General features: G+C 31.3%; 1 protein-coding gene across 5 annotated transcripts in view; it reads right to left on the bottom strand.

The window, feature by feature from the left end:
- Window positions 1-852: 852 nt before the first annotated feature.
- LOC106667156 (sodium/potassium-transporting ATPase subunit alpha) overlaps window positions 853-24374 on the bottom strand; it is a 62610-nt gene continuing 39088 nt past the window's right edge. For 2 of the 5 annotated variants that reach the window (XM_014394886.2, XM_014394885.2), the window contains exons 2-19: window positions 15873-16004; window positions 15612-15815; window positions 15435-15548; window positions 15103-15355; window positions 13417-13638; window positions 13092-13337; window positions 12908-13019; window positions 12713-12845; window positions 12446-12638; window positions 12132-12380; window positions 11933-12071; window positions 10390-10532; window positions 10058-10314; window positions 7294-7388; window positions 4885-5059; window positions 4680-4810; window positions 4509-4610; window positions 3434-3554 (exon numbers count right to left, since the gene is read on the bottom strand). In XM_014394886.2, coding sequence (XP_014250372.1) covers window positions 3434-3554; window positions 4509-4610; window positions 4680-4810; window positions 4885-5059; window positions 7294-7388; window positions 10058-10314; window positions 10390-10532; window positions 11933-12071; window positions 12132-12380; window positions 12446-12638; window positions 12713-12845; window positions 12908-13019; window positions 13092-13337; window positions 13417-13638; window positions 15103-15355; window positions 15435-15548; window positions 15612-15815; window positions 15873-16004 — 3021 coding nt within the window. Of the gene's footprint in view, window positions 3555-4508; window positions 4611-4679; window positions 4811-4884; window positions 5060-6477; window positions 6573-7293; window positions 7389-10057; window positions 10315-10389; window positions 10533-11932; window positions 12072-12131; window positions 12381-12445; window positions 12639-12712; window positions 12846-12907; window positions 13020-13091; window positions 13338-13416; window positions 13639-15102; window positions 15356-15434; window positions 15549-15611; window positions 15816-15872; window positions 16005-16300; window positions 16382-24374 lie in introns of all 5 variants that reach the window. The other 3 variants (XM_014394883.2, XM_014394882.2, XM_014394884.2) reach the window with 3 other exon arrangements.

Consider the following 24374-nt stretch of genomic DNA (forward strand, 5'->3'; position numbering starts at 1 on the left):
TATGTCCAAGCGCACTACTCTGTGGCACTCCTGCTCCCAGAAGGCAATTTTCAGAGTAGTATGATCCTTGGTGGTATAAGGTATTTGGAAGGACACATTTTAATTTGTACAGAAGACCCTCAAGCCACACACGATGAAAAGTTTGTGTCATGTCAAGAAAGGCACAGCATGAAGTATTGTTTACATTCAAGGGTTGAGGACAGAGGTCTACAAGATGAAGCTGGGTTTTGGAGTGTTGAGGGCGAAAACTGAACTGAGAATCTGAGAGAAGGTTGAGGGAGTTTAGTGTAGGGATCAATCGTTTGAGAAGGATCTTTTCAAATATTTTTGAGAAGAGAGGAAGTAAGCTGATTGGACGGTAGTAAAGAAGCTTTAGGGACGGGTTTGCTGTGTTTTGGGAAAAGTACGATATTGGAATATTTCCAGAACAAAGGATGTGTCTATTGGTGTGGAATATATTATTGTAGAGACTTTATGAATAGAACAATGATTTTATTTTAATGATCTTGATGAGGTCAAAGCCAGGATCCTTGTAATTCAGCATCTGATTCACGATAAATTTTACCATATTTATTTTGGTTGGACATATTTAACTAAAGTAATGATTTTAAATTGATTTATAATTTTTATGTGATGTGGCTGAAATGAAAAATTAATTTATCACAAGGAAACTTGAACCATGACCTCTGGCTCTATTCTCTGGATTGGATATGTATGTTACAGAAAGCGTTGACTTGTCGAGATTAGTCATGAAGAAAACAGACTTAAGTCGCAATCTGATGTATATCATGAAAAACGTACTATTACTAGCCCTCAAACATTTACTTACCTTTTTACAAAAAAATGCAAGTGTAAGTTTTCTATTTTTATTTGAGCCTTTATCACATTCTACATTTTAATTATTGGTGTTTTACGCACCAAATAAATTACTCAATTTTATTACTGCTTTATCTTTGATGTTATTGTCAAATGTTTGACACACTAGATGGACTAAAGCATACAATAGTTAAGATAATCCACTGAAATTTCATCAGTTGTGCTTAGTACTAGCAATTTTTTTTTGTGGATATGATCTTAAGTTGTGAATTAATAAATGATAAATGCAGTGAGGTGGTTGCATTGAACACAATAAGTAACTATTATTTCAAACAATACTAATCACATTTATTTAAAGGCTTTCTTTTTCGAGTGTCTATTATGAAGTTTTACTAAACAAAAATGTCTTATTTTAATAAATACCTATATTAACCATAAATAAATCGTCAGTTCTGATTTATTTTATTTAAATGCTAATTTTTTGTCCTACAAAAGGTAGTCTTTGATTAATTGATATAAAACTAAATTCATAAATTTAACTATACATAACCACATTATAGAGCAGTTGAACTTAGATTTTATATACAATTAAAAACTTGTACTTTTATGCAAAAAGTTCTGACAATGAGAAGGGACAAACAAATGCACTTAATAATTAACCCGATTTCTTTTTTCTTTCTTTTTTTTTTTTTAAACAAATAACTTTATTTTCCACAACAAATAAAACAATATTTATGACCGTAATGCCAATTTGTGTCAATCTTTCATAAAATATATGTAGAATCTGAATATAAAAGTTTAAACAAAATTAGATATAAAACATTACACTCAATAATACTGAAAAATAAAAAATAATAAAGAATGAATGAAGGCTTAGTATTAATAGGTACACTATGAAAATATCGCTGAAGATTCTTAAAACAGCTATCATAACAAAGCCAAATATCTATTATTGCCTACAGACTTAACATTTATTTTTACACATCTGCCCCAAATGTATCAATCAATATTATTACATGTTCCCGGATATACCATCAACATAAACATTCACATTATGACTTAAATACAAACATTTTCCTATAAATTTAAATTTTTTTTTATATTTTTTATTTTATTTTTTTAATTCTTATAATGGCATCTTGGCAAAACATACGCAAACAATAAAAGTGGCAGTTTTTTTGAGTTCACATAATGCTATACTAAAACTTACTGAAAACATGAAAAAAGAAAGAAGTTATTGTCACTAAGATGTAACTAAAGTTTAGGGAAAGCCAACAAAAAAGCTATTGGTTGGTTATTGGTGGGTATTTCTTTAAAATTCTTATAATATACTTTTCCATTAAAAGGTCCACATTTGGGTATTTTTTTTTTTTTTTTAATTGATTTGTTATGAACAACCTACACTCGAGATGATTGTGTCAGTTGAGTTTGTTTTTTGTGCCTGTACTGTATGTAAATGCGTGCACAACCCACCACAAAAGAGGATTCGTTATTAAACCTCTTCTTATTAAAATTTTATATATAATATATATATACAAACATGACAACTGTGCATTTATAAGTAAACTCTTTTTCGTCTACCCACCGTAATTACTCAACTCTAATAAAATGAACAGTGAATGTTTAATAACAATGTGGTAAACTAACCTAAATATATATTTATATATAAATCTAAATTCTACCTGCTATCAAATTAGTACGACTGAAGCAATGTTGGTGGGATAAGAGGGGGCTGAGTGCATACAAGCCACATAAAAAGCAGCTGCAAGGCAACAGTAATGGAATGTCAGCAGAGCAGCAGCTGAGGTTTGAACATTATTTTCTTAGCACCAAATATAACTACAGGTGATTTTATCACAATTTATATTTAAATAATTTAATAATACATAGTTATAAATGCTGAAAAGAAAATAACTGATGAATGGTAATGGCCCAAATAAGGTTTTGGGTTAAACATTAATTCTAGTTATTGAGCAGTAGCGCATTTAAGCCCCCTCCATTGAACAATTGTGACCCCCCAACTTCTACTTATCCTCTCAACACTTACTATAACATACTTAAATAATTTTCCTTTAACGAACTAGTTTAACATTACTATTATAAACAGAGGTCCATGTGAATAGTTTGTGGTTATACTACAATTTGTATTTATATATATTATTTATAAATCGATATATTAATCAATAATTTAATAAGTATTTGTCATTAAAAGGATCTCCCAAACCCAAAAGGGGTGGACATTTACATTTTTTTATTTTTTTAAATCACCTATAACAGTTATTTCCCGCATTTATAAAAGGAATCAACAATTAACCTAGTAAATATGTATTTTCCTTTTACTTTTTTTTGTATTTTAAAAACCACACTTATATATTGAATTTCCAAAAAGTGGTTTTCTTGTGAGCCCTTTTTTCACTTTTTTATACTGAGGTTCTAATAGTAATAGAATAAAAAGGTTGTAAGTGAAGGGGTGTGTTATAACAACATTCCTCGTTCATCCCTTTTATTCAGTCACTGTTAGAATTTGAATGTGGAAAAAGTGAGAAAAGGACTTGCCAAAAAAAACGTCTTCCTGGCGATTCAATACGTGAGTGCGGTGTGCAATTGTGTGCAATGTTTAGTAGTATGTTTCCTGTTCCAACCATCCTCCGGGATTACGCCGCAGGTAGAAACGACGGACTTCATCATATACAAATATGGAGATGCAAAACGGAATCGCTGGCAACCACCAAACGAACCTAAAATTAAATATAAAGTAAAATTAAAATTGTGCTTTTACAAGCTCATGAAATATATGAGAAAACAATTCAAGATCAAGGTAAATACACCCAAAGGCAAAAAAAAGTATAAAGATTAATAATTGATTTAAAACATAAACTCAACATTAATAACATTTGTCGTCGAGAATCCAATCCGATTACACAACATTTGAAAAATGGCAAAAAGGAGGGAAAATTCGAAAGGTGAGGTTGAGATGGGAAGTTGGTATCCGAGTGGATCGAGGTCACGATAGCTCAAATGGTAGAGCAACGGCGTATCAAGCCGAAGATCGTGAGTTTGAATCCCGCTCATTGTCTTTCTTATCTCAACTAAAAATCTTAATTAATTATAATATATTAATTGGTCAAGCGGACCACGAAATTAGAGAATTTAATTTTTTAGGGGGTTTGCAGCATTATACCAGCACCTGAGGTATTGGTATTTTTGAAAAAAGTCCGTTTGTAAGTATATCAGTTCGAATGAAGGGCCACTATATTCCAACCCGGGATGTTTACCTTACAGTAATGAGCAACGTGTCAATGCCTAAACCATTGTGGCCACGGATGCTCCCTAACAACTTGTTCTTTACCTTTAAAAAGTGTTATTAATCCTGTTACTATCTTTTGGCTAAAAATAAAGAAAATCAGTTCAATTTCACCCTTTCCAGAGTGAACTTGTCCTGTGAGTTAATTGACTTTCTTTGATGAAACAATACATTTGAGTAAAAAAAATTTTGTTAATTTTTTCCTTAAAATCGTAGTTTTAAGTTGAGAAGATCTCGCACGGGAATTGATTGAGAGATTAAGTTGAGATATCGCTCAATAAGTTTAATACCCAAATATATTTTGAAACAAACAACAAATATGAGTGTCTGGTTTTTGTCTTTGAGTGTATAAATAAATTTAAAAAAAAAAAACAAAAAATGAACTTACTTCAATGGGTACATTCTCAAACCCTTGTCCATACCAGGGGTGTAGGAGAGGAAGGCAGCAAGAGCTGTTTCAAAGACTAAACCAAAGTTCAAAGCCCAGTTCCTACAAAATAACAAAACAAGCATTACGAAACGGTAGATGTTAACATCCAAATAAATGTATCGTCCTTACCTCATTCCTTGATGTAAGATGGAGTTACGCCTTGTTTTACAAATAATGAGATCAGCCCATTGGACAACGACAATAGAAACAAAAAACGCAGTGTGGCAAGTATACTCCAACGCTTTTCTATCACGGTAAGTCTGAAACATAAATTTTAGAACAATTCATAAAATTGTGTTTATCAAGGTGTATTGTACGGAAATAATTTGTTTACCCATTCTTGGCCATAGGAATCTGTTAGATCATTGACGGCTTTGGAATCCCATTGTTTCCTAATACCGAACAATTTCATCGGCAGGAAACCGTTTTCTGCCATAATGACAAAATACACAAAAAATCCGGCGGCGGCTTGTATCATTCCAATTTGACCATAAGCCATAGAAATTAGCCTGTAACATTGATGATAGATGTTAAATACCGTTTAACATAGAAAATCAATCTAAACAACTGGACTACTTCAAACTGTACAACAAACCAGTGTTTAGCGTGTATTAATTTTTATACTTAATTTTTTACAGCACTCCATATATGTATTTAGTAGTCATAATTGACTGTATTAGTTATTTTATTTAATTATACTTTTTATCTAAGGTTTTGGTTGAGATGAAAAAGCTAGTGAAACGAGTGGGATTTGAACCTAGCTTTAGCCAAATGGGTTCGAATCCTCCTCATGACACTAAATTTTTTCATCTCAACCAAGACCTTAGTTAAAGAGTTAGTTTACCTTAGTTAATTAATTAAAATTTTCATTGTAAATTAATCACTTAATGCAAATTTTTTCATAATACTTCGAGTTTAAACTAAAAGCCTTGAAAAACCCATTAGTCTGATTAGTTTTTATTCTAATAAATCTCAAAAAAATAAAATAAATTTACAAAACATGAATTCACATTGTTATTTAAAATGTAAACACATGTTCTTTCAAGCATAACATAATTATGAACAGAATAATTTATGTTACTTCATAGTGCACTACCTAGAAAAAGTTTATCTTAATTCTACTCAAGAAAAGCTATTTTGAATCATAAAAAGAACAGAAGAGAAAAACAATTTGTTAAGAAATGTTGTGATAAGAGGTGCACATAATGTACACTTACCGTACTGGAAGAAGCTAAGACTTTAAATAAAAATCCTATAAAAATTCCACATGCTAACTGTTAGAACGAACAGTCGATATATCTGACTAAAAAAAATGACTGGCTAGTAATGATAGAAATTTGGACTGAATCACAAGCTAAAGTCATGGATATGAAGCTCAAAGTTCATTCACGCTTTATTAAAAGTGCTTCATTAAAAAAATAAATAAATAAATAAATAAAGTGTAAGCGTTTTAAACATCATTCATTTAATTAAAATTTTTAAAAAATGTGTTTGATTGAATTTTAAATGGCATAAGCTAGAAATATAATTTGTATTTAAAAAAAAATATTATTACAAAATACACATCAATTGTATATAATTTTTCTATTATTATATACTATCCAGTAACCAGTAGAACTGAAAATTAGGAAAAAAAACATGTCTTCTCCAAATATAAGATGAGCTTGTGTTCTTTAGTCCATTTATATCAACTTTGTTATCTAAACCCAGGGATTTAAAAAAAAAAAAACAACATTAAATACATAAAACATATCTCCTGTACAAATACGTTGTGATAAAAACGAATGTTTTTAATCAAATAGTAATAATAATATAATTTTAATAAATACGATAAAATTTGTACAGGTTTGAGATTTAAAAAAAAAAAGTTTTTTAAATAGATATGAAATGGACATGGATTATGGAAGGAAGGATTAGAGAAACCCACCTGCGGTTGACAAGGTTATCTCTGTATGGATCCCTTGGTTGTCGTTTCATAATGTCCGACTCAGGAGCCTCATACGCCAGCGAGATAGCAGGCATCTTTGTAGCATTAGCATAGACAGACAAGGTTAGTCAACTAGTTTCAAGCGCGGTAACAAGTTAATTTATTACTCTTGTTGCGATATTTAAGCTGATGTTAGAATACAGTAATGTAAGAAGGGGTGATTAGAGCTTAATGGTGACTCGTTGAGGTGTGACCATGCTATTAGAAATAAGGACATTTATCTATTTTTTTTTTTAAATTTAATACGTAAAGACAGTTATTTATATAGTTAAGCCGAGTTGTTTTTTTGAAAAAATTTTTTCTTTGCTGCTAACACAAAGGGTTTAGACACAAACGATCCAATCTAAAATAGTTTGGGAGAGGGTTAGCATGTGCAACGCTTACACAGAAGACAAGTGCAAACACATATTTCTAATTACCTACCTTCTGAATTGCTTTGTACTTTTCAACGGCTCAAACAATCGATTTACAACATCCAAAATAAATAAAAAAAATAAAACAAATGGGAAATTTGCAAAAATGTAAAGGATGTTAAGGAAATGATGTGATAGTGCACTATGATTCGGCCATGCACAGTCCTATATTATAAGAACACAGATAATTCAAAGTCAATACTTACTATTCTTACCTTTTACAAGATGTTAGTAGTAAAGACTCAAAATAATATTACTTCGGGGTTAAGAGATAAAAATAGATAAGGTATGAAGACGCTTCATGGACCTGGAGATTGGGATTTAAAACGTACTGCAAAATTACCTTTCATTTACGAGTTTATCTGTGAACGGATTTCTAGGTTGCCTCTTCATGATATCACTTTCTGCTTCTTCATAGGCCAGGGAAATGGCAGGAACCTGATTTGACATGGTGTAAAAACATTTTGAAACCACACATAAGAACCAAAATACATCAATAATAAAACAGTACTAAGGCTAAAACTATAAACATTGACACTATTAACGGACCACTATCTAATGCTATTTAAGTATGTAAAAAGCTTAAGTGCAGGTATGATATGAGCTATGAAGTGGATAAAAAGTGTGCAGAAAGCGGCTACACACAGGAGTGAAGGCTAAAAATTAGTATTTGAGAAAAAAATTGCCTTTTAACTCTACTCTAATACAGCCCAACTGTATTTTTTTCAGGTTTAAAAGCTCTTAAAAGCATAGTCAGCCCACATGAGCACCAAAGATAAAATCTTTTTCTAATTTGATTAATGTAAATGGTAACTGTTATGGATATGAATCAATGTGTGCTAGAATAATATTGCTGCGGAAAAATACACTGTTTACTTCATCCGTTTCAACTGCTAAGCTCTTAATCATAATAGAAAATATTAAATAACTATGGTTGTTTAAATTGTGAATAAATTAAATTATTATCTAAATAACTATTCTGAACAGACTATTTACTTATAATATAGTAGTATGTTTGTCTTTTGACTTGCGAAATCTATAATCTATTAAAAACCTGTATAGAATGTTTATATGGCCTACAAAATGTATGGATATTCCTGTAATGTACTGATTTATTTTTTTAGCAAACTAGCTGAAACCTACAAAGGAGATATTAAAAAAAATCTTTACAACTATATTATACCAATTCATATAGCTAACTAGAATATTCATGATATATCACTAATTCAAGTAAGTTATGCATAGAGTTAAAACTAAACATTTTAGCAATATAAATTAAAAAGAAACATCATAAGACAGTGAGTAATAAGAGCAAGAGAAATGAAATGGAAACATCGTAAGTATGTGGATAACACATAACTCAAAGTACCAGGGTAAGGCTATGCCCTGTATTTAGAATTGGAACAAAGTAACAAAATAAAAATAGACTATTTATAATAGAAGTTGTCAGGCATCATAAAGAAAATAATTCTTACAAAATCCATTCACTATTTAATATTTCTTTTAAGAAGAGAACCAATAATAACCATGCGATTTTGTAGAAAAAAAAGTTGCTCTTTTATTATTACTCATTGAAATTTACTGAGGAGCTTTTGATAGACAAGTTATGAACTTTAGCAATAATTCATTTATGATTCAAATGCAAACAAAAACATGCAATACAATCAATATCAAATTGATGTAATGTAGTTTAAATATGTTAAATATTCACTTAAATAATTAATTTTAATAAATTATGACTTTTGTATCTATCAATTAAAAACAAAAACAAAGAAACGTACGTATCTATACATATTGTAATGTACGAAAAGCCTGAACATTTTTTTCTCCAGTAAACTTAGCTAATTAAAGTCAAATTTATGTAACTTATTTTATTCTTAACCATCCAATTCTTTTGTTACCGATTAAAAATAAGCTTGTGAGATCTGATATGTGCGTCCCGTTTTAACATATTCACATGCCAATTAAAAAATTTTGATATGAGCAAAAATTTCTTTATATATTGAAAATATAATAAAATGGTTTAAAAAATTAGCATAAATACAGTAATGGTTTTCTTTTATATATATAAAAAATACTACTAAGGCAGCATTTTGTGATGGTATATCGGTGTAAATAGAAGAAAAAAGCTTATGAATCGTTTAATATTTAATCAAAAAGCTTATAAGATCAATAAAAGTTGAATAAAAGCAGAAAATTCCAAGATAATTTTTTTTTAGCTCTGGGTGCATTTAAAAATATGAAAAATATTTATAAAAAATTGCAGGCTGCATAAAATTGGAATTGTACCATTCACAACAAAATCGTAGCCAGAAATTTGATTTTTCGGTGTAAACAAACAGATGAATTGAGACGGATTTTAGTTAAATACAGAATAAAAACAATATTAATTATACAAACATAAAAAGTAAAATATTTTTTGTGTAATGGAAAATTTTATTAATAAAATATTTTCAAGAAGACAAAAAAAAAGTACATAATAAAACAAGACTTTTTAATTGTATTTTATTTTATTTATTATAAACTCCACGGTTCATATCATCTCTACTGATAGGTTGAAAAATTCCAAGATCTCCGAGGTTGAAACTTTTATTCATTCAGTTTAGTAAATTACATCGACGTTTCGGGCTCCTGGAGATTAGGAATTATATCATGAGATTTCTTTATGTTTAGTTTCTGATGATGGGCCAGGAGCCTGAAACGCCATGTAATTTACTAAATTGAATAAAGGTTTCAATCATGGAGATCTTGGAATTTTTCAACCAATCAATAGAGTTATATTTTGTGTAAAAAGAACACACATATGCATGAACATTATACTGAATATATATTATTTTCAAATGGATTCGTTTACAACGAGAAAATCAATCAAAACTTGCCGTCTACTATTTGATGTTGAATGTCAGTGCTCCAGCAGCAGTTTAACGGCAGTGAAAATGTTAAACAACTGATTGGTGGTTATAAATAAATAAATTTTCATTAAAAAGAATAAATATACATTATGTAAATATTTGGCACAATGTGTTAAGTATAAGAAATTAAAATTATATATGTAATATCATAAATATTAAAAAAAGTTATAACATAAATAAAAAAATGTTACGTACCATATCAGTTCCCAAATCAATGCAAAGAATTGTGACTGTTCCAAGAGGGAGTGGAATATCAAGAAGAATGAACGCAAGGAAAGGAGATATTTCTGGAATGTTGGATGTCAAGGTGTAAGCAATAGATTTCTTGAGATTATCAAAAATAAGTCGTCCCTCTTCTACGCCAGTCACAATTGAGGCAAAGTTGTCGTCAAGAAGGATCATGTCAGCTGCTTGTTTGGACACATCGGAGCCCGCAATACCCATTGCAACTCCTGTTTTTTTAAAAAGTAGAGGTATTAATTTTAACAATATTTCAAAGTTAAGTCATTTTTGGGTAAAATATTTACCAATATCAGCCTTTTTGAGGGCAGGAGAATCATTCACACCATCACCAGTTACAGCTACGATAGCACCCATTCGTTGGCAACCTTCTACAATGATCAGTTTCTGTTGGGGTGAGGTCCTGGCAAACACAATCTCAGTATGGTACCTAACAAAAAAACAAACAAAAAATTAGACAAAAAGTTTTATTGCTGCAAAACACAAAGTACATTGCCTACTAAAATACATAGTTTACAAATTGCCTACATGTTATACTGAGCATTAAAAATTCATGAATTCATCCACACTGTAAAAGCATTCTGAAATAAAAAATCCTTCAAACGATGCTTAAATGAAGGCAAGTGATAATCATTAACATCAAGTGGGAGGGCGTTAAAAATTATTGCACTTTATAAAACAAATTTCCACCGTTAATTTGTGTGCTTTTTATTGTGTAGTGGAAATCATTTGACCTTCAGTTTCATAACCATGAAACATGTGAGTTCCTGACCAGCATATGCTTATGCTTAACTGCAAAAATTGCTAAAGAGAGGATATATAAAAATGGCAGTGTCAGGATTCTTAATTTTTTAAAAGCTCTCTACATGAGTATTAATAGCCAGCCCAGGACATAACATGAATCTCTTTTGAATTGGACAAACCGTATTTAACATGTTCAATATGGCATCGATTTGAAAAGATTCTCTTGAGATAGGGCAAACATTTTCATTTTTTTATTCAAAAAATTGTAAAAAAATTCCAAAAGTGCAAATTGAAAAACCACCATACAACGGGAGTTTTCTAGAAGAGCCTCAAAAAATTAGTCTGTAATTGAGGATTGGCTGAAAACTGCTTGTATAAACCACTCTGATTACATTTGCCTAAGCATTCTTATAGCAAGGCAAGATAAGCCGAATTTACGTTGCAGGTGGAAAATATATTCCGCCCATGTTATTCTGACAAGGGCAACACTTAACACTTTGTGAGAGTAGGCCCAATGACTCTCGCCATCTACCAAGATGTCAGCCAAAGCCAAATCAAGGGAATCGCTAAAACTGAGAGCTACTATTTTCTTTATATTAAGAATAAGACAATTCTCTGAAACCTAAGTCACTTTATTCATTGTGTGCTTAATTTTCAGCCATAAGGAAGTGCTTCCTGTGACAACTAAAACATCATCCAAAAACAATAAAAACATCCTCAGTGCTTTTTATGAAGTCATTAAAAATAAGAGAGGGCCAAGTATGAAACCGTGTGGTAGTCCGTAATTGATTGGGAGATGTCTCCCCACTGAATTTAGTTTTCTGGTGGCAACCCTTCAGATAAGAGGTGAAAAGATCATTAGCAAACCTTCAATTCCAATATTTTCCATCTTGGGAAGTAATGGACAACCATATTGAAAGCTATGGAAAGGTCCAAGAATATGCCCGCCAGTCTGAGTTTATTTGATTTTGATTCAAAAGTGCTACCAATTATTCTTCTCAGAACACTTGTCAATTAATTTTCAAATATAAATCCCTTTTTTTGACAAATATTAGATATAGACTTTTGGAAGCTTGAATAAAATACCTAAGGATTTCGTCAAGTTGATCTGGTCCAGTGTCCCTAAGTTCAGTTCCATGAACAACAGCAGCTTTGGCTTCACGGGGGTTAACTTCCGAAACGGGGATGTTCAGTCTTTGAGCAATATCTTCGACAGTCTCATTACCTGAAAATAAGACCAATTCAAAATTATCATTGCATAAATAGCGAGGACAACTTTACACACCTTCAGAAATAATTCCAACAGATTTGGCGATGGCTTTAGCAGTGATAGGGTGATCACCAGTAACCATTATTACTTTAATTCCAGCTGATCGGCATTTTGCTACAGCATCTGGTACAGCCGCTCTCGGAGGATCAATCATAGACATAAGGCCGACAAATCTCATTCCGGTGAGAGGGAAGTTAGGGTCATCACAGTCAAATTTAAATCCCAGAGGAAATTTATCAGACGGAAGCATGAGATCACAGAATCCTAAATGATACAGATTTTTTATTGTATTGAAATCACCGTTTATAATTTTGTGAACACTAATTTACCCAATACTCTTTCTCCAAGGCCTCCCAATTCTAAATATGCGTTATTGAAAGCTTCCTTCATTTCTTCATCTAACAACTTTTCTTTTCCACCAATGAAAATGGTTGAGCAACGATCGAGTATCCTTTCTGGTGCTCCTTTCATTACCATCAGATGTCTTGGATCATTGGGATCCTCGGTTTCATGAATGGAAACCTAAATGACATAAATCTACTTATATTCTAGAACATTTATCTCAAACTGATTTTTATATTTGTATTTATAATGACCTGATATTTATTGCTTGAGTTAAATGGGATTTCACACACTTTTCTGTTCCTACGTCTGATAGACATTACATCGCCCAAAGCCAATTCCATGCACTTCAGTAAAGCAGCTTCAGATGCATCACCGTTCACCTCTCTATAAACAGAAAAAAAGTAAGTATTGCTAATTTTTTAAAATAATTAAAAATAAGGACGTACTTTTTCAATATCGGAACACCTTCTTGGCCACCTTTGAATTCAGCTCTATTACAAAGCGTTGCTATTCTGGCAAGGGCTTTAAATCCAGGGCTCGTTCTGTCATACTGTACACCTAAAATAAAAAAGTTTTATACATAATCAAACCACAGTATTATTTTTCCTCTTTTAATCTGGGATTGCTTACCTGACTGGTCTTCTGTCGTGTCTGCTTCAATAATTTGGTTATCAAACCACATATGTGCGACGGTCATCCTGTTTTGTGTAAGAGTACCGGTTTTATCTGAGCAAATGGTGGAAGTAGATCCTAATGTTTCAACAGCTTCAAGATTCTTTACCAAACAATTTTTGGAGGCCATACGTTTTGCTGTTAGTGTTAGGCACACAGTTACAGTGGCCAACAAACCTTCAGGTACGTTTGCTACAATGATACCTGGAATAAAAATTAATGACATGATTATGTTTCGACAAGCCTTTACTTAGGTAACTTTGTTCCTATCAATAATACGTACCAATCAAGAAAATGACAGCATCCAACCAATAATAACCTAAAATGAATGCGATTATGAAGAAAGATACACCAAGGAATACGGCGACACCAGTGATAATGTGAATGAAATGGTGAATTTCCTTAGCGATTGGAGTTTCACCCGTATCAAGCCCTGATGCAAGGCCAGCAATACGACCCATGACAGTGTTATCACCACAACTGATTACAACACCTTTTGCAGTCCCTACAAAACAAAACGGTATGAATTAAGTTTGCCTATAACTGTACATAAAGTTATGTATGATAATATATAATATAAATACTCTATTACATGAGAGCAATGCAATATTTCAGAATTATACATCACTTGTAAGTGATATATTTTCCGATCTTAAAACAAGATGATAGTAAGGATGCAGACAGGACAGATTAAATGAGAAGATAATACAGTATGCATTTCAGGATCGATTTGCCTTTGAAAAGTTCGACAATTTTTTTTTAATTCTCTCTCAATCGAATCAGGACTACCAAGCAGAATATAAAAATAAAATTTTCCTTCCTATTGACCAACAAAATTATTAGAATTTATTTACAGACATAATTCAAGCATCTGGTTTATTAAATATGCATATTTAATATTAAATACAAAGGACAGGGGGGAAAAAGTCCACACTTCAAAACTCTTTAGCTTTAACTAACAAAGCCAATTTTGGATTTTGGAGCCTCTATTTTTAGTAATAGCATCTGTTCAAACATCTCAGACTTGTTTTTGTTTATTTACCTAGAGGTTATGGCCATGGATGAAGACACGGTGATTGTCCTGATAAGTTGCATGACGCCCTCAACTGGGTGACAGGGTATTACAATAAATGTTGGCATACTAAAAATCAAGGTCACTGGTAATACAACATTTCTGAAAGATGCTTCCTTACTCTGACTTAAATCCGTTCATCACTGGGGTTAGCGTGCAGCCACATGGATCGGGAGAGGCCATAGGCAACCCGAGGAACAATATCTGACCCAGGAAGGGCCTGAAATTGGACCATAAGACCTACGGTTAGGGAACTGGCACATGATTGAACTGATGGGACGGTGCAAGTTAGGGCCGGGAGATCCTCACCATCTTGGGCTTATTCTGGGCTATTCTCTCTAGAGGCTCTACCTAGATGACCTCTCATCAGTCTTAAGCTGAACAAAGTATGCCGATGATATTGTCATACAAAACAATGCTGTGGGCCTTCAAGAAAAAAAAAGGGAAAAAACAACATCAACATGTTATTATTCCAACCAGTGGAACTTGTCTGTCAATTTACTAAAATAAAAATCATTTGAGAGGGGTCAACTTAATTCTTCTGATAGGTGGTTTTTTCTTGTTTAAAGGAGGGGGAATTAAAATTGTTAATAGATACAAAACTGATTTGGGGATTCCAAGCATTAGGTACAGTTGAGAAAGTGCAGTGTTTTTTAATTAAAAAATTACAATGGTATCTGTCACAGCTAACGATCTCCTGCTCTTGGAACTCTCATTTTCCTACATACTTAAAATTGTAATTTCCTCAGATTGTAGGCCAAAGAAATTGCTACCTCCGACCATTTTTTAGTTCAAACCTTGCAATTTGTTACTCTCCACAACATTTTAGATCATGTAACTTAATTTACTACATAAGCTTTTTTTTCATTTTATGAAACAAATATGAACAAACATTACCTTCAACGGCGTTTGTTGAAAAAAATGCCAAATTCTTTGTTTCCAATGGATTATCATTTGTCAATTCAACACCTCTGCTCTGAGGTTCCGATTCCCCAGTAAGAGATGAATTATCAACTTTAAAGCCTCGAGCTTCAATAATACGAATATCGGCAGGTATTCGATCACCAAATTTAACTTCAACGACATCGCCAAGGACAATGTCTTCTGCTCGTAGTGTCAGTTTTTCCCCTTGGCGGATGACTGTTGCAAACTGAAATATTTTAAAATCACATTTGTGAACTGGAACTAGCAGGGAGTTACAATTTTTTGTTTTTTAAATAACGCATTACCTGTGGGACCATGTTTTTAAATGACTCCATGATTCTTGAGCTTTTGCTTTCTTGATAGTACGAGAAAATGCCTGTCACAATGACCACAGCCGCCAGTACAATACCTAAATATAACTGAAGAGATATTTTTGTTATTGAAAAACTGTACTGATATTATTTATTACAAGTCACGCTTACATTATCATCTGATGGTTCTTCTACAGTACTCGCTTGTATAGAGTAAGCTATAAAACAAAGGATAGCTCCAACCCAGAGCAGTAAGGCAAAACCGCCAAACAGTTGTTTGCAAAATTTTACCCATTCTGGTGTAGTTTTAGGCGGTGTTAGGGCATTTGGTCCATCCCTTTCTAAATTTTCTTTGGCTTTGGCGTGTGTGAGTCCCTAAAAAATAGTGCAATTGTTAGAATCATTTAAAAAAATTATTTATGTTACACTTACAGTTTCAGGGTGAGTGCTGAATCGCTGGTATAGTTCTTCTACAGATATTTTATGATGGTCAATGTCCAACTCTTGTTTTAAATCATCTAAGTCTCCTTTCCTCTGCTTCTTTACAGGGGGCTTTCGCCGGGACTGAAAAATCAAATTACAAAAAATTAGCTTACTTAATATACAATGATAGGCAGAGAAGTCACTTGATAACCAAAGAATATAGATTAACCATGTTAAAAGTGCATTTTGAAGATTTTGTTAAAGTACGGTGACCACCACCATTCATGCTCAAAGAGTAGAAGAGTCAAGAGGATAAGTATGAAATATAAAATGAAAATGTAGTGTTGTTATTGAGACCATTGAAGACCATAAATTTTAGCAACAGAAAGTTTTAGCGATACAGAAGAGAAGGATTTCATCGGTCTTTGCTTAACTACCTTGACCTTTCCATCAGCAGTTTTGTTGTCATCATTAAGGGTTCCAACTGTAGCAACTCGGTATGAGTCAGACCGTCCATGCTATAAATGTGTAAAGAGAAATCAAAACTGGAGGATATATGTCAAAAAAATAAAATAAAATAAAATAAAAACAATAATAAAAGTCTGAAAGAAATTATAGGTAAAATAGATTATGAGTCAAATCTGAAGATACTTTTGGTAACTTAGCACCAAAATGTATGAAACTGAAAAAAAATTAAAAAGGTTTCATAAATAAAATAACAGTCAAGCACATTTTGAAATGTTGAGGGCTTGACATTTCTAGGAAATATTTCGATATAGCATCCGACCTGTGCGTAGTCTTGGTGCATGGCAGCGGTCTCAGATTTTTAAATGTATATATGTTTGTGTTGTTTTTATGTTAATTTATTGTTATGAATGTCATTTATTAGCTAGGATGCAGTGGGTTTGACACTGCCCTGAGGAATATTGAGTACTTGGGAGAGTAAATGCGACCAGATGTTTGTATAGAGTGTTGTGTTCATATTTATTTATTTATACATGGGCACATGTTCCATTTCACAAAAGTATTTTATCTAATATAAACCTATTTATATAAAGGACAACCCTATTAAAACTCTATATAAAACAAAATAAGGAAGTTAGGTATATTAAATTCTGATTTAGAAAGATTGTTTAGGCCAACATCTTCAGGAAGTTAGTTAGGTCCATCATTTTTTTTTGTAAGTGAGTAATAGTTATAATTGGTACGCAAATAAGGCTGATAGAATAATCAGATATTTCATGTGCAGACTAATGGGACATTAACATTGAAATATGCTAACAACTCTGATGAAATGATTTCACTGTTGCAAAAACGGTGGACAAAAAACAAATCGTTCATGTTTCTTCTTTCACTTAATGAAACTAAATTGATGGCTCCAATATTATACAGTTTACAACGGAAGGAAAGTAATTTTAAAAATTTGTTTTGTAACTTTTCAATCATGGTAATATTTCAATTTGTATTGGGAAACCAGCTGGAATATTCAAGAATTGGAGGACGAAAGAACAAACAGTACAGGTATATCAGAGGAGTCATGACAGTAAAATCATGAGACAATCTATAAAGGAATCCTAATAATTTGTAAGCTTGTTTACTTGGTTAAAAGATAATTTAGTATCAATCCTGACACACAGATCTTTACTGATATATAACCTTTAAAAAAAAAACACTATTGATATTGTAATCGACATGCATGTTTTTAAATTTTCAAGAATAAGTAATAATAGAGCATTTGTCTAAATTTAATACCATATTATTTTGCCACCTGTGATGCAGAGTTCAGCGAATGTTGGAGAATGGAACAATCAATGGTACTGGTAATTGTGAGGAATAGTTTTCGGTCATCAGCAAACAAGAGATATCTAACTGAATGCAAAGAGGAAGACAGATCATTTTGAAAAGAAGGAATAAGATTGGGCCTAAGCGTGAGTCTTGAGGAACTCCTGAAAGAACATCAAATTCAGTTGAGGCACACAGATTTACTTTTGACTTGTCTGCGATTTTTTAAAAAGCTACTAAACCAGAGGTGCATTACACTAGAAACGGAGTTAATGTTAATTTATTGGAGTTAATGTAATTTATTACCATGAAAGGAAGGGGTTGCGACTTATTTTTCATATAAAAGCAGACAGTCGATAACAGACTGAGATGCTCAAATGGCTGCAGGTTGAAAAATATGCGTGAAAGACCAGATGGCTTCAGCTGTTTGCTGACCCCTAAACATCCTACATTAATTAAAAAGTGTTCAGTGATCAAGTTAAAATTAAGACTTGATTCTGAAAAGAAGACTGGACACAAATAAATATTAAATATAAAAAAGAAATAATTTATATTCCGGAAGATTTTTTTTTTTCTGTTAAGTAATCTGGTTTCCTTTTCAAATTTTTTTAAATATTTCTTTATTTTAAGCAAGAGCCTAACATAGAAGATCTTTGGTTATGAATGCAAATTTTCACATTTTGGTTGCTAAAAATTTTCACATACTTCTCAACAGAGTAATTAGAAATGTAAGTTAATTAATTAGAATCAAATTTTAAAGTTTCCTCCCTTTAAATGGTGAATGAATAATTTAAGCCTTTTTAAACAAAGTGGTTTTAATGTTTTCGATATTCTGCAATAAGCACAATTATACATTCAAAAATATTTTAAAAAGACTAACTGGCCAGTTATTGCCAGTATTATTACAGTCAAATATGTAGGAGTATATCAGCTTTCATATTTTTCACAAATATAAATTATTGATTGTTGTTTGAAGTGGTTTTATTAGTAAGAAATTAATTTTCGGCTCTATGAAATAACTAACTGGTCGACGTACAGAACGTAATCATATTTTTTTCTGATTGGCCAACAACTAGTATCACTCAATGAAAGTATTATTGGAAATTAAACTCCTTTTAATTCTTATTTAAACTGAAATACAGAATATTAGATATCAAATAGTTGATAAAAGTAAATTAATATTCGCAAGAGATTACACCTAATTTAACAATATTTTTTAGATAAGATAGTATTTATTGTTAATAGAAGCTACATAATATCACTCAAATTAATAAGTACTAAGATATATGGGAAATCCCAATTTTTTAAGCTAAAATACTAGAATTTAATGAAAACAATTCAACTTTCTAATCACTTAAGAGTAATTTTTCAATTTATTTATACAAATTTATTGATATTGTTTATTCATTATTAAATTATATAACACAAAAATGAAGATATGATGCGAATGACGTCATTTCAGTAATTAAAATGTCTTGTTTGGATGAATTATGGGTGTTTAGTTCAAATCTATGACCCCGATAGCCAAACCAACTTTTTTTTAAACTTCACGTAATTCATGTGTAAATATATTCTTTTCAGAAATGATTTTTATTTTTTATTTATTTTGAAAACATTACTGAAATATGGTTGCTAGATGAATTCCTTGGCTCCATATAGAGAGCGTGCTGATATGAGAATGGCTGCGAGTATCTAGGTCCCCTGTTCCGATTCTTGGAGGGGGGGTTGTTTTATTATAAATTGACCGTTTTGAGTCCTCAGTGTTAAGAGTGAATGTATTTATTGGCATGAATGTATAATGAGTGTGAGAGGGTCAATGGTAGAATATTGAGTACTCCACCCTGAGTGAATGGTATGTAAATAAGAAAGAAAGTATTTAAGAGTGAGTGGGAGACTGATTGCGTTTGGTGCTGAAATGACCTAGCTGTTGATAGCCCCCGGAGCCAACCTCAGCAGCTGGACGGTTAAGACCGAGGTCTGACCCCGGACTCCCAACACCCGAGGTGAGTGACTCAAGGCTTGCCGGAGGAGGACTGCGAGAAGTGATAGGCTCAACTCTGTACACGTGTCTATGCGTGTACAGAATTGAGCTTCTATGAATCAGTAATCAGTAATACTTTGATTTTAATAAAAAAAGGACAGTTTTTTAACTGTCCTTTTTCATTGTTTAATTCCACTATATCTGTAGATTGTTTGACTAATTATTTATCTTTTTATTGTCTTTTTATTGAACACGAAACATATGTGGTAGGGGTTGATAATTTTCCTTTACAACCCCCTGGCAAAAAAAAAAAAAAAAAAAAAAATCCATTATCCGCGCTTTCACTCATCTGTAGTTGCCCTCCTAGTTGAGTTCCAAAGGAAAGTGAGAATCCTGTGTGGAACAAACTTTTTATTGTATATATTACCGTACATTGTATTTTTCTTATTAAAGAAACAACCTGAAATATGTGTACATAATCCCAAACATAACATTAGCGATTGGCACACGTGATACAGAAAGCGTCTGATTAGTATGCAGGTAGAAGAAAATGGTTTGAAGCCTGAGATTCAAGGTGATTCCTATTATCCATGGTTTTCGTTATTGGCAGTGATATTATACATGGGAGTAGAAGTTTAGATGCATACATGTTTAAATGTTTAAACAAGGTTTCCATTCTTCAGCATCACCCAAAACATTCTATCCTTTTTCTCGTTTTGCTTCTTGTCAGATCAAATCCATTTTTTTACACGAAACGTGAGAACTAAGTGTACGAAAAGGAGAATGTAATGAGGAAGATAAGGTCCAAGTAGATATCTTTAAAGTTGTAAAGATTTTGCAACACTTTCATTTTCAAGTTATTTAACTAGCGACATCAAGACATGGAGCAAATTTTTCTTTTGTAAAATTTTTATTTACTGACTAAAAATTGTTCCGTGCTTTAAAATAGAAAAAAATTACTAGCTAATTACTAATTACATTCATTGCTCTTCATCATACAAAATTGTACAATTTTATATATGTATATAAATTCTCTTTTAACCAAATTTATGAGGAATACAGAATGGTGAAATTTAGAGAATGAAATATTCATATTGAACTGGAAATAGACAAGCCTAATTAAGAACATTCTAATTTTATCCCTATAGTTATATACGAGTTGGCTTGGGGTGAATTAGGTTTGGCCTAGGAGACTTGCAGTACAAAAGGCGTATCAATAAACCGTTTAGAATTGACTCATCTAGCAGGAAGTTCTTAATTAAATATTGGGACAAAAAAAATTCCAAGCAGGTAGATGATATTTCGATAAAAGAGTTCAATCATTACCCGATTAATAGGCAATTTTCACAAAAGCCGTTGTACTTAAAAATTAGAAATTTTATTTTAAGTTTAAAGTGACTGAAATACAGCCAGATTCATTTTGTGGACCCTTTATTTCACTTTACAACGTCGGGACATAAAGTGCACTTATCATCATTGACCTCGATTTAAATTGCCCTTTAGAGTTTCATCCTAAAAAAGAAAGATGAGTGTAGAGATTATTTAGAGATCGTGAGATGCGGTCTAGTATGATGTAGGTTTAGAAAAACATTTTCTTTATCGTGCCAATGTTTCAATCTTTATTGACATCATCTTCAGAGCCTGGGATTTATAAACATTGCTTCAATTATACAAATACATGTAAGATGGGAAAATGAATTTATACAATGATGTGTTTAAAGTTTAACAACACAATAAAAATTAACGGGAATTTCACAATTTTCAGCCTAGCAAGTTGTTGCCCGCCAAAAAACTGAATTGTTAGTGGTACAATAAAATGGCATCCATTGGCCCATTTTCACAGAAAGGAGGTGGAAGACTAGTGGCAATTAGTAATAATTTACTCTCATCGGCTCAAGGCACAGTTAAATGTTAATCCGGCTAGTTTCTCTGGTCCTTGGTATAAAAACGCAAATATACAATAACCACACGAAAAAATTACTAGGCATGAAAACATCAATCTTGAGATTGTAAAAGTGCAAATTTCTAGGTCAAAAGCTTCATTGAGTATTTTATGTCATCTTGTACTTTCTAGGGCAAATCATCAACCAAAGTAATTTTTTTCCTAATTTAAAACATTTTTAATTAGTGTACACTAGATACCAAAGCAGTTGTAAGATAAGTTTGATGAGATAATAAAAAAAATTAATCAATTATATTAAATGCTGATACCGGCACAAAACGAGGACACCAAGCTCAAATATTTCCCTCGAGTAAGGAGTTGTCCTTATTTAAAAAAATTAATAAAGAAATAAAATAATAAAATAATCAGAAAACTACTAAAGAAAAAAAATCAGTAGAAGTTGAATCAGTCTTTTATCATAACAGATTAACTTTATAACACAGAATAGCTCACTTCGATAACAGAAAGTTTTGCAATGAAGGTTTAAGAAATAATGTGTAAATAGAGCGAGTTATATTATTTCTATATACACATCATCAAAATTTATAATGACCCAAAAATTTTTCCTCTCTAAAAAGAACACAGAATGGTCATTGTTATTTGAAACTGAAGTGGTTTGTTTTTACAATATAGAAAATTTGTTATATATTTGTTATTATTTTGTCTTTTTGTAAGAGAAGTTGAGTAATTTGAGCAAGGGATAATGCGTTGACAAGCCCCCCCCCCCGAAAGTTACATTAACATATTGGATGAAATACAGTATAAAGTTTAAACAAATTTTGGGTGGAAGGAAAGCATTTTTTCTTTTACTACTTAGAGAGCTTTATAAATGATCAGTTAAAAATTTTAAATTTTTAATATAAAGAAAAGTGTGCAATTGCAATTTTGGGTGCAAAATAAATATATAATAAAAGTTCAATATAAAATAATTAGGCTTATAGAACAGCGTACAAAATTATTCACAATTAAAATGAAAAGTTATATAAAAATAATAGATTCTTCTTTTATTAATCTGACAATGAAAAGAAAAATTATAAAATGGGCTCTTATATAAAATACTACATGAAAATCAATTACAATTAAAATTGAAAGTTATATATTTTCTCTCAAATTAATCTTTTTTAACTTCAAATTAACCCCTTAATAAATATCTGAGCAAGGATATAATGCATCGGTGACCCTAATTAAACAAATATAAATAAAGTTAGACTGACATATTGGATGAAGAGTATACAGTTAAGACAAATTTTATACCTGCGAATTTTTGTTTAAATATAAAATAATTAGGCTCGTAGAAGGATTAAAATTAAAAATTATGTGTAGCTTTTTCCCATCAAATTAACCTTTTTTAACTTCAAATTAACCCTTTTTAAATTTCCAATGAATCATTTTTAACTTCAAATTAGCCTTTTTTAACACCAACTTTTTTTTTTTTTTTTTTTTTTTTGTAAGAGAAGCATATTAAGTGATCTGAGCAGAATTCTGCTAGAAGGAAAGACCTTTTTTTGATAATTAGAAAGAGCTTTATAAATGAGCGGTAGAAAGTTTAACATTTTGAATATATAGAAAAGTGTGTAAGTCAAATTCAGGGTCCAAACGTCTCTCTTTTTAAATTTTAAATTAACCTTTCTTAACTTAATTTTTTTAAAAATTTCAATTATCAGTTTTTTTTAAACTTCAAATTAACCGTTTCTAATTTCAAATCAACCCTTTTTTTAAATTTCAAAATAATATTTTTTGACTTCATATTAATTTTAAGAGAAGCAGTTAATTGATCTGAGCAGGGTCGTATGCGTCGACGAGTCCCAAATAATAATAATAAATAAATAAACTTCGTTCAAATATTGGATGAAGAATATAAAGTTTCAACAAATTTGCCAAAATTTGGTTGGAAGGAACGTAATTTTTTTACTATTATACAGAAGCTTTACAAATGACCGGTAGAAAATTTGAAATATGTAGAAAAGTATGCAGGTCAAATTCAAGGTCCAAACATGAAATATTTTTCTGCCAAATTAACCTTTTTGTTAACTTGAAATTAATAATTGTTGACTTCAAATTATATATATTTGAATTTTTTGTTTTAAATGAAGCGTTTTTAACCTCAAATAAACTTTTTTTTTTTGTAAGAGAAGCACATTAATTGACCTGAGGAAGGATATGCGTCGGCGAGCCAAAATAAAAAAGTAAAGTTCGTTGACATATTGGATGGAGTATACAGTTTAAACAAATATGACAAAATGTGGCTGGACGGGAAGCACTTTTTTGGCTTATAGACAGCTTTATAAACGACCGGTAGAAACTTTTAAATTTTTTATGTATAGAAAAGTGTGTAAGTGAAATTCAGGGTCCAAACACGCAAGGGGAATTAGACGAAAGAAATTATATAAAATATAAAATGAAATAAGAGTTAAATATAAAAATAATAGATTTTCCATTTAATTTGACATTTTAAGTTTTTTAACTTCAAATTAACCTATTTTAATTTCAAATTAACCCTTTTTTACCTTCAAATTGGCCTTTTTTAAAATTTAAATTAACTTTTTTTTGTAAGAGAAGCAGTCTAATTGTTCTGAGCAAGGATGTTGAACTCCGGCGAGCCCAAATAAAAAAGTAAAGTACGTTGACAATTGGATGGATTTTAAAGTTTAAACAAATTTGACAAAATTTGGCTGGAAAGAAAGAACTTCGTTTCAGTATTGTAAAGGTTTATAAATGACCGTTAGAAACTTAAATTTTTTAAATATATATAGTAAAGTATTGAAGGGGAAGAAATTCAGGATTCAAACGTGCAAGGGAACTTGGA

This window comes from Cimex lectularius, unplaced genomic scaffold, assembly GCF_000648675.2.
Source record: "Cimex lectularius strain Harlan isolate CLEC.00 unplaced genomic scaffold, Clec_2.1 scaffold27, whole genome shotgun sequence".
NCBI lineage: Eukaryota > Metazoa > Arthropoda > Insecta > Hemiptera > Cimicidae > Cimex > Cimex lectularius.